Below are 17,910 nucleotides of genomic sequence, written 5' to 3' on the forward strand. Positions count from 1 at the left end.
GATGCATCAGGTGCTTGTGGATTTGGGGCTTATTTCCAGGGGCAGTGGTGTGCAGGAGTTTGGCCTGATACATGGCATGAATGTGGTTTTGTCCGTAACTTGGCTCTGCTGGAATTGTTCCCGATTGTGGTGGCGGCGGAGTTGTGGGGGGATTGTCTGCGGGACCGGAGAGTTCGTTTCGTATGTGACAATCTGGGTGTCGTTCAGGCTGTTAATGCTCAGACAGCTAATTCTCCGCCAGTCGTGCGACTATTGCGACATTTAGTTTTGAGAGGTCTGATGTTGAATGCGCATTTTGTGGCAGTGCATATTCCTGGGGTGCTGAATTCTGTGGCTGATTCCCTTTCTCGTCAACAGTGGGACAGGTTTCGTCTGCTGGCGCCGGGGGCGGAGTCTCATGGCCTGCCGTGTCCAGAGCATCTGTGGAAGGTGGTGTGACAATGGCGATGTCGCTTGTGGAAAGGTCGGTTAGTGCGGTCACGTGGCAGAGGTACAGTGCGGTATGGCAGGTATGGGAGGCGTTGTTGGATAATGCGCAGGCAGGTATTGCAGATCGGCAGGCGTGTTTGCTGTATTTTATAGGAAAGGCGTACAGTGAAGGGGCGTCTGCAGCAACGGTCGCTCGGAGTTTGTCGGCCTTGGCTTTTTGGTTTAAGAAAAAAGGTGAGGAGGACGTGACTAAGTCCTTTCTGGTGCGGCAGGCAATGAAGGGTTTCAGGAGGGGTTCCGCAGTTAGGGATCTCAGGAAGCCGGTGTCATTTGAGCTGTTGGTAGCAATTTGTGATTTGTTGAGGGAGGTTTGTGTTTCAGCATTTGAAGTACGGCTATTTACACTGGCCTTTTCTTTGGCTTTCTTTGGGGCGTTCCGGATATCGGAGTTGGTGTCGGCCAGTAAGAGTGTGGCAGGGGGTTTATTGTACGCTGATGTGGATTTGGATGGCTCCTGCCTTTCTTGTTTGCTTCGTAGATCTAAGACAGATCAGGAAGGGAGAGGTTTTGTGGTGCGCTTGTATGAGTTACCAGGGTCGCGGGTGTGCCCGGTCCGCGGTTTTCGGGAGTTTGTTGCGGTGAGGCCTGAGGGCCCGGCATCCTTGTTGGTTCATGCAGACGGGCTGTCTCTGTCAAAATTCCAGTTTTCACAGGTGTTCAAAAAATGTATCCTGTTGTCTGGCAGAGGTGGAGCAGGTTTTAGCTCTCATTCCTTTAGAATTGGCGCAGCTACGGAAGCAGCTCGGTGGGGTTTATCCCCGGCGATGGTTAAGAAGATCGGTAGGTGGGAGTCAGACAGATATAGGTTGTATGTGCGGCCTCACTTGCTTTGAGGTGGTGGTGATAAGATGTGCTGGAGGTGGATATGGAGTAGTTACGTTGTTGTTTTGTGTTGTTTTAGGTGCAGGTCCCTGCTTGATTTGGATCATGGGGCACTCCTACGTGCACTGGGGAGGTGTGCGTGCAGATGTTCGTCCGGCCGGACGACAGTTGGGCATGGATCACGCAGAGGTGCAGGTCAGATGGTTGGGCCTGCGGGGCATGCTGTGGTGTAGGCTGTTACCAGAGGTACAATTTTATGCAGGTTTGGACAGGGCGCCGGATATCTTAGTGGTGCACCTTGGCGGCAATGATTTGGGCATTCGGTCGTCCAGGGATTTAGTGAGGGATGTGAAGATTGACCTTTTGCGGTTGTGGTCGGCGTTCCCAGGAGTGGTGATTGTATGGTCGGATATTGTGGCTCGCAAGGTGTGGCGGCAGGCACGTTCCGTACATAGCTTAAATAAAGCGCGAGCAAAGGTCAACAAGGTAGTTGGCAGGTTTGTGGCACGCAATGGCGGTGTTGTGGTGCGGCATAAGGAGTTGGAGGGTAGAGAGGTAGGTTTCCTCAGGGCGGATGGTGTTCATTTAAACGAAGTGGGTCTGGATATGTGGACCCTGGACATCAAGGAGGGCATGGAGAAAGCCCTGCAGTTGTGGAGGGACAATCATGTGTAAGGGGTCACACATGATTGTCGTGGCGGTAGGAGGAGGGGTCTTTGGAGGCACGTAATGGTAAGAAGGAGAAGCAACAATGGAGATTGTTGCAAGAGAACTCGGGGCGTTTAACCCGGGATAGTATTGGAGGGGCTGGGGAGTGGTTACCCAGCTCATATATATTCCTGATGGGCAGGGTCCCCAGGAAGGGAGAGAGAGGTCTTGGACATGGTTGGTGCCCTCGGGTCAGGTGCAGAACGGCTGTAGGGTAAGAGGTCCAGACCTAATAAGGAAACGATGGAGTTTAATGATTGAAGTGCCTTCAAGGATCCTTTATCTGGAGTTGGGAAATAGAGCAGGATGTTATCATGGAGTTATGATGTGTTTATGGTTATGCTCTTTTTCAGAAAAAAGGTGTGTTTAATAAATGGCTGCTGTGGCCTTTACACCAAAATTCATGTGTGGTCTCTTATTGGGGTTTGGGGTGTAAGGTCGTAGATAGCGGAAGCATCAAACATACCTTAAGTCAAGTAAGCCCAGCGTAATGTAGGCGCAGCCGTAATGAAGGAAGCGCATGACTAGGTGTTTGGGAGTTCTAGGCTATTATGTTCTAGGTATTATGTTTTAGGCTATATTTATAGGGATTGGAGGGTTATGTGAAAGGGGCATGGGGCAAAATGTATCTATATGTGGTGGGTGGAGAATAAAGTATATAAGTCCATGCGGGGAAGAGGCAGCCCTCTTTCCCGCTGGACAACAGGAGAAAGTTTTGTCCCGCCCGCCCTCCCAGTATTTTTCTCCTGTTTATGGGAATTTGTCGGTTGGGGTTTTGTTTTGTCACAGTAGCGATGGCGGTAGGAGGAGGGGTCTTTGGAGGCACGTAATGGTAAGAAGGAGAAGCAACAATGGAGATTGTTGCAAGAGAACTCGGGGCGTTTAACCCGGGATAGTATTGGAGGGGCTGGGGAGTGGTTACCCAGCTCATATATATTCCTGATGGGCAGGGTCCCCAGGAAGGGAGAGAGAGGTCTTGGACATGGTTGGTGCCCTCGGGTCAGGTGCAGAACGGCTGTAGGGTAAGAGGTCCAGACCTAATAAGGAAACGATGGAGTTTAATGATTGAAGTGCCTTCAAGGATCCTTTATCTGGAGTTGGGAAATAGAGCAGGATGTTATCATGGAGTTATGATGTGTTTATGGTTATGCTCTTTTTCAGAAAAAAAGGTGTGTTTAATAAATGGCTGCTGTGGCCTTTACACCAAAATTCATGTGTGGTCTCTTATTGGGGTTTGGGGTGTAAGGTCGTAGATAGCGGAAGCATCAAACATACCTTAAGTCATGGGTTTCTGTGGCATTTTTTGTCGTCAACAGCACAAAAAAATTGTGATTCTGATAAATTTCATTATAGAGGAGTGACAAGATGCCAAGTATATCGTATTGGAGAGCTTTAAAAGGTCCATATATGAGTTTTTATCACCCTGTTATACCTGATTATGTTAGCGGATTCCTCTCGCCTGCCATGTTCTCCTCAGAGTTTAAGTGGCAGTGTTTCATTGTATTTCTTCCATACTGTATATTTAATTTTTTTAATGTATTATTTTGAAAGATGTCAACAAAAAACAACCTACAACCTCTTCTAGTCTATAGCATGTACCAAAACAGTGGTTTCTGTTAGATTTCCACAGAGAAAAAAAAAGTGAAGTGGTCAATGAACATTTCTTCTTTCTACCATTCATCACTTTTTCACCTAGCGAATGTTCATTATTCAGAATAATAACACTGTTGCACCTTGCTTGCCTTCTATCCCAACAATGCCCCTGCATCACCGGCTGGCCTAATGTATATGGCCATATACAGCTACCTTTTGTATGGAGCTGTTATAGCGCTCCTTTTAAGTACATGGGGCCTCTACTTTAAATCCATATGTTTATTTACTGTAGTGCCATATGTTTTTTTCTGGTAATGCCATATGTAAAGAGGTATTTTAACCTAGAAGCCTATATGAGTACAACTGGAGTTTCTTTTTTTTTCAAATTTAAAGCAGTAAGTGTGTGAACTGTGGTCAATAATCTTTGCGTAATGTGGCTAATAGGAGGAGAACCCTCACCTAAAAAAATATATATATTCTATTTTACCTCTTCGATAACACCTTTCATTAAAACTTAGTTCTCCTTATTATGACTGGCATGATGCATCAATGGATTTAAAAAAAAATGAAAATTTTAATGTTATGTTCTGTTCTATTATGTCCACAATATGGTTTTAAAAAAATATTTTGCCAGAGTATTATGAAAATCTAAATTTTTCTGATATAATACAATGTAATAATAGATAGTAAGCAATTTTTCACAGATCCTACAGTACTCCCAAGCAAGTCACCATTATACACAACAGTCTATACTATACAATGCCTTTTAACCCCTTCCCCCTGCTTGCATTCTGGGCCCTAATGTCCAAGCCATTTTTTACATTTTTCCATTGTCACATTCGAAGAGCTATAACTTTTTTATTTTTGCGTCGGCATAGCTGTATAAGGTCTTGTTTTTTGCGGGACGACTTGCAGTTTTTATTGGTACCATTTGAGAGTAGATGCGACTTTTTGATCACTTTTTATCAAATTTTTTTAAAGTCAGGATTAACAGAAAACAGCAATTTTTCCATTGTTTTTCATTTTATTTTTTACGGCGTTCACCGTGCGGGTTAAATAATGTAATACATTTATAGTCGGGGTCGTTACGGACGCGGCGATACCAAATATGTGTAACTTTTTTGCTTTATTGTAGTTTTTTTTAATAGTAAAGCATTTTGTAAGGGGAAAAGTGGGTTTTTCATTTTTTTTTAATTAACTTTATTAAACTTTTTTTACTTTTATACTAGTCCCACTAGGGGACTTCACTATCCTCCAATCGCTATTATAATACACTGCAATACTTTTGTATTGCAGTGTATTACTGCCTGTCCGTTTAAAACTGACAGGCATCTTCTAGGTCATGCCTGCGGCATGATCTAGCAGGCATTCGCTCCAGGCAGACCTGGGGGCCTTTATTAGACCCCCGGCTGCCATAGAAGACACAGACACTCGGCGATTTTATCGCTGGGTGTCGGTGGGATGAGAGGGAGCTCCCTCCCTCTCTCCAAAACCACTCAGATGCGGTGCACGCTATTGTGCACCGCATCTGAAGGGTTAAACGGGTGAGATCGATAGTAATATCGATCTCACCCGGCAGAGCAGGGACGCCCCCAGCCCTCAGCTGCCTCTGGTAGCTGAGAGCAGGGAGATTTGACGGCTCCCTGCTCGGTTTACTTTATTCTACAGCAGCGCCGTGGAATAGCGGCGCTGTAGAATAAAGCTCATTAATGACCGCCGTGAAAAGGCTAATCGGCAGTCATTAAGGGGTTAAAACCATCTAGACTTAATTGGTAGAAATGGAAAAAAGTGTAGACTTATTCAAAAGTTTCTGTCTATTGACGTAGAGATTGACCAATGTGATTTCTCTCTTGCTGAATATAGTCTAATTTATGGCTAAACATCAGGTTTAAAAAAAAATATGTCAACTTGTATATAATGTAGCATATTTGCAGCTGTTTTTAGTGTTTTTTTCACTTTGCCACATTTTGAAAATGTATTCTTAACAACACCGGTCAAACTGACACGTCAAATTGGCACAAGAGGGAAATAATACCATGAGCAAAATTGGTTTAGGTTTTTGTGGTCTAGAAGTGATAAAGCTAGTGTTGAAAAATGAGACCATTTTACAATCTCTGCAGATCTATGCACAATTCTGGTTCCATGTCTGGTGGCAGGAAAACCCAAAAACTGGTACTCTGGTGGCTGGCAGTATAGGGCCAGTAAATAAAGTCCCAATACACTGTATACTTATTATGTTTACATTCCCTTTTCAAGCCCAAAGAGCACATAGCTTGCCATAAAAACATCTGGGAAACAAGCAAGCACTAGAACATGTATTAAAAAAAAAAAAAGGACATGAAAATCACATATGTGCCTTCTACATGCATTATGGCTTTGGTTTATATAGAAAGCTATGATGTTGTGCTGTATGTCATATGTCAAACACAAACGGTACCCAACAGACTCCATTTATGTATAATGGGGTTTATAGGGGTCTCGTCAAGTTTTCTTTTATTTTGACTGCAGGATTAACGCTGCATGCTGCACTATTCTTGCCATCAAAAACTATAGAAATCTCAATGGAAACTCAATACTAAGTGCTCAGTTCTGTAACATTGCAGGTCAGGCTTGAAATGTGTCACATTTTCTAAATTCTACCCAGTTTAGCCGCGCTGTATGCATTATTGTGGGCCACCAGGACTGTCTTACATTTATGTGTCTACTATGTACATGAACAGATTTGTACTCCATTTGAATTAATTTTATTTTTTTTATTAGGGCTTTGAGGTGCAGACAGACTATATGCCTCTCTTAAGTTCTCTGGCAGTTTATGGCTGGCAACTGACATGTGTCCTTTCAACGCCTATTGTTAAAATCAGTAGGTAAGTATCAAAGTGTGGGAAATTAAACATCAGTTGTAATTTATCTATTTAACAGAGCATTTTCTGTTGTACTCCAATATGTATTTACTTCTCTTTAATGGCGTATTCCAGGCCCAATAAAATCCCCAAAAAAACCAAATTAAAGGGAATGTGTTGCTAGAATTTTTTTTTAGTTAAACAGTTAGTATATAAATGATTACACATTATTCTAATTTTTTAAATTTTTTCACAAGGCAGGAAATATTATAAATTAGATTCTAATTTATAAAATTTCCATGTGCTGGTCACTAGAGGGAGCAATTCCCAAAATTGCAGCATTGGCATGTGGTAAAGCAACCTCATTGCTTTATGCTGCAAAATTGGAGAAGATACACTCGCTCTAGTGTGCTCAAACAATCCCCCTCCTTTATCCTGGCTAGTGCCAGGAGAAAGGATGGGGTTGAATGTTCAAACCTCCTACACTGTATGCCGCCATTTTTTGAGCGAATGCACAGTGTAGGAGGATTAGATACAGTGGTAATCACACAGTATAACATGAACATACACACACATCACATACACAAACATAACTTACCTGCTGCTGCTGTCGCTGCCTCCGCTCCCTGTCCTTGCTTCTGAACATATGGACGGAAGCCGCGACCGGAAGTAGTCATCTTACTGTCCGGCCGTGGCTTCCGGTCCACATGAAAATGGCGCCGGATGTCGCTCTGCCGAAGACCTTCATTTTGGACTGTGTGGGAGCCGGGCATGTGCCGTTCCCACACAGATGGAGTACACTATAGTGAATGGAACGGCTCCCGTTCGCATTCTCTATGGGGATGTATGTGCCGTATTCAACTCTGTATGTGTCGTTAATCGACACATACAGAGATGAAAAGAAATGGCAGCCCCCATAGAGAAGTAAAGGAAAGAAAAAAGAAAAAATGTACAACACAAAAACACAAATAAATAAAATTTATTTTAATGACATACTAAAAGCAATAACATATATAAAAAAAATAATTTTCGTGACACCTTCCCTTTAAGCAGTGGCAATAAGATTTACATAACCTCCCCTCTTATTTCTGTTAGTAGCACCATTTTTATTTTTCCCTGCTACACAATTCTATTAATAGCGGCCTATAGTTATGTGTGTCATGCCCATGACTAAAATATTACCACAGCTTTTCTCCTGTTATATTGATCACGCTCCAAACACTATAACATCGGCCAATACGAATGTAGCTTCAGTGAAGTGCCTGTTACATGACATGCAGTTCCTGTATCCTACTTCCAGGCAAAGCTTCCTTCACCCATTAGAAATAAACTTCATCCTTTTCAATCCTTGAATCAAAGAGGGAGGACAGTGATAGAGACCCTGTTCATGTTACATTAGAGCTTGTACAGGGTTAGACACCAGCAGACATGAGAGCTGATCCTCCCACTGGGTGAGGAAAGCAGCTGCAGCACCTAGCATGAAAAACTGCTAAAGTGGTAAAGAAAATGCACTCATTATACATTTATACATTATTGTTGATGCCTAAGTGAGTATATTTAGGTACTTCTACTGCCTTGTTCAGTGTGCTCTTCTTTTAACCAGTTTCCCTTAGAATCCTTTCGCACGCATTGTGTTTTAGCTGATACGTTGCATGTTTGGATTCAATGAACTTTTTTATTTGACCAAATGAGTGCTGTTCCATTCTTTATTTTTACATTGGATATACCTGTGGATTAGCCAGACCAAGTCCACATGGAGGCATGCACCACATTACCTCATCATTGACCGTTGCATTGCTGTTCAACCATATTTTTTGAGTTTATATACAATGTCATATAGTATTCTGTAAAAGCACTGAAATTCTGGTTTAACTATGATGTCCCCAATGTAAAATGTTCTGGTTTAATAATATTAGGACGCCACCTTGGTGCTAATACTTCTTACCATCAGTGTGTGTTACATATGGCATCAGTGTGCTTTGTGTGTGACATGCTTTTTTTACGTTTGTGCAAGAACTTTTTTTTAATATCTCTGCAGTTGATGCGTGAAACACAGACCGCACACGGATGTTGTCTGTGTGCTGTCCGTGTTTTTCACGCACCCATAGACTTCAATGGGCGACAAGGGAATGCAAAAACGTACCAATATAGGACATGCAGTGAGTTTCACGCAATGGATATACGCTCCGTAAAGATACACGGATGTGTGAATAGCCGCATTGAATTGCATGGGTCCGCGTGCTGTCAGTTATTTCAATGGACAGCACACGGACGTGGATTATGCTCGTCTGAATGAGCCCTTAGACATTTTCTCTATTATTTTAGAAATACAGGGAGATTCTATTACTTGACGGAAGTTAACCATGTGTGTTTAAACTTTAAAAACATTGTTAGAAGTGTATTCACTCATATGCAGGAACTACTGTGATTGGGAAAGTGCCATGGCCACCTATTGAAATATCCCTATCACAGTGCTTTCCGTGAACTATAGGCGGCTCAATGTCCATGTTATGTCCATATAAACTAGACCTCAATTCTGAACAGGTTTGCATTGTCATCTTGGGCCCAATAAAGTGCCATCGAGTACAAAGTTCTGCATGGATAGAGAGCAGTTTTAGGTTTTCACTACCGGGGCATTTTTCTTGTAAAAACTAAGGCTTCGTTCACATCTGCGTCGGGACTCCATTCATGGGTTCTGTCGAACCTTTCCGTCATGGGAACCTATGAACGGAATTCAAACTGAAACAAACGGAAACCGTAGGTTTGTCACTGTTGTGTAAGGGTTCCGTTGCTTTGAAAGGTCCGACGGAACCCATGAACGGAGTCCCGACACAGATGTGAACAAAGCCTAAATTCATTAAATCCATATTTTTCATGACTGTCTATAAAAAAGAAAAATAATCCTTACTGAATAAAGATGATGCATTTTATTGCAGTTCCAGATTTCTGTGAATAATTTGCTGTTGGTAGACAGAGGTCAAATTAAACTCATTTGTGAGTTGTCAGCTTGCAGGAACATCCGTAGGCTGTATGAGCACATGGTAAATTAAAGTCCATCGTCTATAAGTGGAAGGAATAATTGTCAGGATATTTCTCATCTTGCTGGTGCTCTAAAATGTGAACAGGAACATTGTATAGCCTGTCTGCTCGACAAGTAAACATCTTAATCACGTGTGGAGGAGACATCTTGAAAGACAGCTGAAGTTTGGGCAGTAGAAGGACTAGTTAGAACAGACTTATAGCCATGAAGGTTACACAAGATTCTTTAATAACCTTAAATTTTAATGAAAAACTCCACCTTATAATTCTGCCAGTCAAAAGTTAAATGTTTATATGCAATGTCCTATTCGTATACTTTAATTTCTTGTTTTTTTTTTCTCACTGGTATCTTTATCGGGAGGTCCCCTCATTCTATGCGTAGTTCTGCGTGATGAGTTAGAGAATCTACAGCACAGGAACTGATAGGAAGACGGTACAACCTGTGCCTGCCACATTTTTGGCAAAATTACGTTCTGCACCCCATAGCATTGACCATTACCTTACACTCTAATTTATAGATGGTCCCCCACTCTCCAACCTACTGTAAGTGTCTATTCCTATAAAAATAGTTTGTCCCTAAGATTTAACTAAAGCACATTGCCTGCTACTAGCTTATAATGTTTTGAATTCTAAGGGGGTCATCTGGTCTAAAAAACCTCTTGCTATATGCACTATTGGTCAGGGGTGAGAGTCAAATTTTTAACAACAGGTTCTCTACTTGACATATGGGATAACTGAGGCACAGACTGTAACTCTATGAACCGCCGCAACAAGTGCGTTGGCGATTCACAGTACGAGCAGTGACATGAATGATGGGGAAGCAGTGCTCGCATGAGTGCTGTAGTCCCTTCAAAACAGCAGATCGACGGGGTGTCGAGAGTCGCGCTCCCACTGATCAGATATTGATGGCATCACCTGAGGATTGTTCATCAATCTCTTACTATATATTCCACAGCACTTTACAATTCAGGGGGCACATTGCACAGATAATATCAGACATTACATAGTGCCAAAACTAATGAACAATTCCAACAAGAGGAGGGAGGGCTCTGCTCGCAAGAGCTGACTATCTATGAGAAAAAAAAGGGAGACACAAAATGTAAAAAGTGTTTGTTCAGTACAATGGTCCCGCCATCTTTTATACACATGGGGTATTACACATAAAGCTGCATGAGGCGGTCCCCAGCCGGTATCGGTGTATGACAGACATGTAGTGTATTAGGGTGCAGGGAGTGTGGGGGATACTGCTGAATGAGGGGGTCAGGTTTTGAGAGTCAGATCGGGGAATGCTATAGGCCTGCCCATATAATTTCCTCACGATATTCAAGATCTCTCTTTGCAATAATAAAAGGAACCTTCCTTGTTTACTGTCATTGGATAAAAGTCTGTCCTGATTATGTGATGGGCACACAAGACACGGCTCTCATAACTTCACTATTACTTTTACGAGCCGTCCACCTTTGTGACCACCTCATGACCAGGACAGATATTTATCACCTGGAAAAACAATAAGGCTGGGTTCACACAACCTATTTTCAGACGTAAACGAGGCGTATTATGCCTCGTTTTACGTTTGGAAATAGGGCTGCAATACGTCGGCAAACATCTGCCCATTCATTTGAATGGGTTTGCCGACGTACTGTGCAGACAACCTGTAATTTACGCATCGTCGTTTGACAGCTGTCAAACGACGACGCGTAAATGGACTGCCTCGTCAAAGAAGTGCAGGGCACTTCTTTGCCACGTAATTTGAGCTGTTCTTCATTGAACTCAATGAAGCACAGCTCAAGATTTACGAGCGTCTCAGACGCCTCGTAAATTACGAGGAGGAGCATTTACGTGTGAAACGAGGCAGCTGTAAACAGTCTGTCTTTTCACACGTAAATGCCTCTCATCGTGTGAACATACCCTTAAGATGAATAACGTCAGTGTGCTGCGCATGGAAATCACGCGCCGCACACGGACCCATTGATTTCAATGGGACCATTCACACATGCATGAGTTTTCACGAAGCGAGAGTCCGTTGTGTGAAACTCACTGCATGTTCTATACTGGTGCGTTTTCACGCATTGAAGTCAATGGGTGCATGAAAACCATTCACCGCACACAGATGCACATCCTTGTGTCGTGCTTGATTTGCGCATCAATTCGATTTAAAAAAAAAAGATGTGCTTTGCGAGTGCGTGAATAACGCATGCCACTCGCAAAGCACACTGATGCATAACGCAACACACACGGACCAGATTCACGCGCGTTTTTCATTCGCCTGAATCTGATACGCTCTTGTGAATGTAGCCTAAGAAACCTATTCAATTACTGCAACCGGAGATCTTGAAAATCGTGAGGAATTGATACAGGAAGTATATTGGAAAATGTTATCACATTCAATTATACTATGAATAGCCTTTATTTACTGAAACCACATTACCCCTTTAAGGCCCTGTTCACACAGAGTTTTTTGCAGGCGGAAAAATCTTTTGAGGCAGATTTTGACCTGCCTGCACTCACTTTGGCACATTTTTGCGGCATTTTTCGCTGCGCTTTTCACCCACGGCCATTGATTACCGCGGGCAAAAAAGACACCGAAAACCGCTTTCTCTGCCTCCGATTGATGTCAGTGGGAGGTCAGAGGCAGAAAGGCCATGACGCTTCTTTATCCCGCAAGCTTTTTTTCCCGCTCGCGGGAAAAAACCGCCTCCACCTCCCATTGAAATAAATGGGAGGCGTTTTCGGCACGGTTTCCACTTCAAAAACAGCACCAAAAAAACTCTGTGTGAACAGGGCCTAACAGTTTCTTATTGGCGGCATTGTGACCTCATTAGTAACTCACTGTATATTGGTGATCCTGCTAATGTACAATAATAAAACATCATGTTAGCAGATAACATTAATTTCCTTTATTAATATGGTACTCCCAAGAGTAAGAAATATACATACTGTAAGGGTCTGTTCACACGGCGGATCTTGCGTGGAAAATTCCTCCTCCCATTGGCTTCAATGGGAGGTTCAGATGGAATCCGCCCGAAGATCTGGCAGGACGCTTCTTTTTTTTTCACTTGGTGAAAAAAAAATCAGCTAGCGGGAAAAAGAAGCGTCCAACTCCCATTGAAATTAATGGGAGGTGCAATTTTGCAACGGAATCCGCCACAAAAATTCTCCTGTGTGAGCAGGGCCTTAGGGATTAGGTAGCGGAAAGGTCATCTCATGGGGTAGAAATGAACCTCTCCGGCTCCAACTACACATGAATGGTTTCTAACTGACATAACGCAGACCTAATGCCTGTCATCACATATGAAAGTAAACAATGCAGTTCATACAACCGGATATGAATGCAGATCAATGCACCAGGCTGAGAGAGATCCCAGTCATGCTGAGCAGCAGCCTTTTTAAAGGGCCATCACACCTGGCCCCTGATTAATTATATTAGCCAACCCAAGACCAGGAATGTCTGAATGGAGTGCAGCCCATCCTTCTCTCCCCACTCCAGCAACCAGACACTTTTAACAGGTTTTAAAGGCAACCTTTCAGCAGTTTTGACCCCTCAAAACTTGCTGACAGCCCTATATAGAGGACAGGGAGAGCAGTGTATCCATACCTGAGGTGACGGTCATGCAGGTTACATGACCAAAACATTCAGGTTTTAATGTCTCCATCGCCGCGATCACAAGTGCCACTGAAGCAGCCCCTTTCTGTTTAGCGCTCTTGGCTCAATCCACTGAATTATCCAAAGCCCCTCCCCACTTCTCTGAATGACAGCTCTAGCAGTCCCCTGGTTAAACGCCAGAGCTGTCACTCAAAACAAAGGGGAGGGGCTGGGGTGCATTTGCTAAAATGAGCCTGGAGCACTGAACATGAAGGGGCCGTATCCGTAGCACTTGCAAATGCGAAGCCTAAGACATTAAAACCTGAATTTCTCAGTCATGCAACCTGCATTACCATCACCCGAGGAATGGTTAAACTGCTTTCCCAGTGCTCTTTATAGCACTGTCAGCAGTTTTGAGGGGTCAAAAATGCGGACGGGTTCCTGTTAAACAAAACTCAATGCAGAAAAAAAACTCTTTCTCTGAAAAACAAACTCCCTGCTTCCTTAGGTAGGTGAAGCCATAAATCTGGGTGAAATATATACTCCATCCACAACTTATCCACATGGTATGTCACAATACAAATAATGCCATTGAACAACATTGACCAAAACCTCTACCAGCAATGGAATAGACAGCCCTGCTCATTCACAAACGTGCAAACAAATAAAAAACATAAATCTGCTTTAACATATTGTCACCATTGTCAGGGACAGAAATATGTTGCTGGACATCCATATTCATTCAGCTAACATCAGAGAAGAATATTATACTCACATAGTAGCAGTAGGTTCCTATAGTAGAACTGCAGATTTTGCTTTAGCCCACTGGGTACAAATAATGAAGGAAATCCAGCATGAAATTAGAAAGCTCTAGAATTATTAAAGAAATTAATTGAAACCCACGTTTAACCATTTTACAATCCGGCAGTTAAAGCTGTGTATAGGGAGGATTTCATTATTTTCTGAGGGCTCTTTCACACTGTTTGCAGTGGTTATTTGCCATATTGCACAGTGAAAGACCCTGGCGCATACATCAAATGTATTCATAGGCCCCCGGTCAACCGACGGAGGCCAAAAGAGTGTCTTTTTGGAATTTGTCAGGCTGGTATAAGTCTGTGTACCTTTTTCTGCTGTATTGAATGGCTTGGACTGAGACCCTTATTGAATTGGCATGTGCTAACCCGGGGTGCGAAGCCTTAGGCCATGTTCATGCGCTGCCTATGGTAAATCTGACATGGTCATTTTAAAGAATCCATGGCAGAAATCTGAGGCTGACACTTGGATTTTTGCCACAGATGTGAATTAGCCCTATTGTATTTCCATGCAGAATCCGTGCAAATAACATGCTCTGGCTTTTAAAATCTGCTATGCATTCATTATTCCGCGCAGACATTTTTTGCTGCATTTGAATGGGGTTCCAAAAACCACCTTACCGTGCATTGGATGTGGAATGTCAGTGGATTTAGTGATTTGTGGAATCCATGCCTAAATCCTCATCAAATCCTGAACGTGTAAACATGGCCTAAAGAATCCCCCGTTCTTCATCCATAACCCTCCCTACGAGGTATGTACTTTGCTGGTAAAACTCCCAGGTTGCAATCCCCAGAATAGTCCCCAATCAGTCCCCAGTCAGGCTGCAGATGGCGTGTATGAACAGTATCGTGGTCAAACAGATCTGGGTCAGTAACAGGTGGCAACATCAGGCTCAGGCCAGAGGTCGGTACACGGATTAATCGGATCAGGCAAGGTAAAGAGGAAAACTTGGGTAAAATACAGGGAAGGAACAAGGGAACAACAGGAAAAATGCCAGGAAACTCACCACCAGTGCTGAGAACCAAGCAACAAACTCCCGGAGTCATTCCTCTTTAAGTGGTCCAACCGATGATGTCATCCAACGCAGTTGGACCTTTTTCCCGCGACAGAAGCGGGAGCTGTGGCATCACCTAAACGACAGCCACCCAACCGGGCTGATGGAGCGGAGCGGCAGGTCAGGGATCGCAATCCATGACAATACCTTTAATTTGTCCCACTTGAATGTTTCAGATCATCAAAATACTTTTCATATTAAACAAAGATAACCCAAGCAAACACAAATTGTCATTTTCAAATGATGATTTCATTTATTGAAGGAAAAATGCTGTTCAGCCTTACCTGGTCCTACATAAAAATGTAATTGCCCCCATAGCTACTAAATCAGTCAGTTTACCAAATTCAATTAACAACTGGGTTAAATTTCACTAGCCACAACCAGGCATGATTACTGCCAGAGCTGTTGAATCTAAATATCACTTAAATATAACCTGTCTGACAATGTGAAGCAGGACAGAAGGTCTCAAAAAGCAGCACATGATGCCACATTCTAAAGAGATTCAAATATAAATGCCAAGCATTAAAATGTACCAGTCTAGAAAGGGTTACAAAGCCACTGCTAAGTTTTTGGGACTCCAGTGAACTAAATTGAGAGCCATTATATACAAATAGAGAAAACTTGAAACAGTGGTGGATCTTTGCAGCAATGGCCGGCCTACCAAAAATTCACCGCATAAAAAAGAACGCATAAACAACTCATCCAAGAAGTCCCAAAAGACCCAGATGAACATCTAAAGAATTGCATGCCTCCCTTGCCTCAGTTAAGGTCAATGTACACAATTCCACAATAAGAAGACACTGGGAAAAAATGGCATCAGCCTTGAGCGTTGCAAGGCGCAAACCACTGCTTACCAAAAAGAACACAAAGGCTAATTTCGCATTTGCCAAACAAAACCATCTAGATGACCCCCAAGAGTTTTGGGATAATATTCTGTGGACTGATGAGTCAAAGGAGGAACTTTTTGGAAGACATGGGTCTTGTTATATCTGGTGTGAAGCTAACACCACATTCCACCATAAGAACATCATACCTGCAGTCATACATGGTAGTGGTAGTGTGATGGTCTGGGGCTGCTTTTCTTCTGCAGGACCTGGACGACTTGTCATACCATGAATTGTGCTCTATGTCAGAAAATACTGAAGTAAAATGCCTGCCTGTCAAATGCGGCCTGAAGCTCAAGGGCAGTTGGGTTATGCAGCAGGACAATGATTCAAAGCACGCAAGCAAGTCCACCTCTGAATGGCTCAAAAGAAACAAAATTAAGATATTTAGAGAGGCCGAGTCAAAATATTGACTTGAATTCCATGAAATGCTGTGGCAAGATCTTAACCAGGCAGTTTATTCTTGAAAATCTCTAATGTAGTCGAATTTTAACAATTCTGCAATTAAGAGTGGCCTAGAATTCCTCCACAGCGATGTAAAAGACGTTGGATTGCAGTTGTTACTGCCAAGTTTAAATGTGACAAATTAGCAAGAATAGAACAAATCGGGTGAGAAGCAAATAGTTTATTTAATTTTTTTTTAATTACTTTTTACAGTCTTGTATGTGTGACATTGGTTTGGAGTCACTATATTTTCTATAATAGGGTTATGCACTATATATATATATATATATATATATATATATATATATATATATATATATATATATATATAAAACGTATCCTGTATTCTGCTGACAGCTCCTGGTAGGAATTGTAGGGAATTCAATTTACTTACTACTGCATGAATGTCAGAGCTCCCACTTATTGGAATTGTTATTAACTGCTACTTTTACATTACATTCTGTTTTCTCCCCTGCTGTAGTGTCAGAATTTCTTTAGTTTGTATAAGGAGCCATTCCTGGTTTTAATAACTTGATATTAGGGAATTGCTCATAAAACAGTTCCCTTTGGCCCTATTCACACGACAGGGTTTCCCAGCCGTGTGACGGCCGTTCAAAAAACGTCTGTCACATGGCCGCAGTAGGAACAATAGACCCCAAATTGGACTATTCACACGATTGATTTTTTGACGGCCCGGGAAACCCGGCCGTCAAAAAATGGGACATGCCCTATTTTCGGCCGTTCTCCTGACCGCCCGGCGCCCATATAAGTCTATGGGGCCGGGTAATACACGGCCATCACTGTAATGTGTTCCGAGTGACGACCGTGTCTTCCGTCACTCGCTCTCTCCTCTTCACAGTGCGAAGTGCATGTGAGGAGGAGGAGGAGGGTATTTTTTTGCTCCCTGTAGGAGCGGAATCCCCAATCCCCAGGCACAGCTTCGGCAATGCCGTTGCTGGGTATTGGGGATTCCGTTCCAGGAGAAGTCCCTGACTTCACTGTCCATATATGGACACAGCGACGCCGGGACTTCTGAAGCGGAATCCCCGGCGCTGTAGCCGGTGTTTCCGCTCCAGGAGATGTCCCTGACTTCACTGTCCATGTATGGACACAGAGACGTCAGGGACTTCTGAAGCAGAATCCTCGGCGCTGTAGCCGGTGTTTCCGCTCCAGGAGATGTCCCTGACTTCACTGTCCATGTATGGACACAGTGACGTCAGGGACTTCTGAAGCGGAATCCTCGGCGCTGTGGCCGGTGTTTCCGCTACAGGAGAAATCCCTGACTTCACTGTCCATATATGGACACAGTGATGTCAGGGACTTCTGAAGCGGTATCCCCAGGGCTGTGGCCAGTGTTTTTGCTCCAGGAAAAGTCCCTGACTTCAGTCCATATATGGACACAGTGACGTCAGGGACTTCTGAAGCGGAATCCCCGGCGCTGTGGCCGGTGTTTCCGCTCCAGGAGAAGTTCCTGACTTCACTGTCCATATATGGACATTGAAGTCAGGGACTTCTCCTGGAACGGTGCCGCTATCTACAGAAAGGTAGGGTGCCATCTATGGGGGGGCGGGTACTATGTAGAAGCTCCTGTGTAGAACTACCTACAGGGGGCTCTGTGGTACTACCTAGAGGGGGCTGAGT

General features: G+C 43.3%; 1 protein-coding gene across 1 annotated transcript in view; it reads left to right on the top strand.

The window, feature by feature from the left end:
- RFTN1 (raftlin, lipid raft linker 1) overlaps nucleotides 1-17,910 on the top strand; it is a 310,755-nt gene that overhangs the window by 270,873 nt on the left and 21,972 nt on the right. Inside the window, exon 8 of the mRNA XM_075827235.1 lies at nucleotides 6,373-6,476. Within this exon, the coding sequence (XP_075683350.1) occupies nucleotides 6,373-6,476 (104 nt within the window). The remainder of the gene's footprint in view (nucleotides 1-6,372; nucleotides 6,477-17,910) is intronic.

This window comes from Rhinoderma darwinii, chromosome 5, assembly GCF_050947455.1.
Source record: "Rhinoderma darwinii isolate aRhiDar2 chromosome 5, aRhiDar2.hap1, whole genome shotgun sequence".
NCBI lineage: Eukaryota > Metazoa > Chordata > Amphibia > Anura > Rhinodermatidae > Rhinoderma > Rhinoderma darwinii.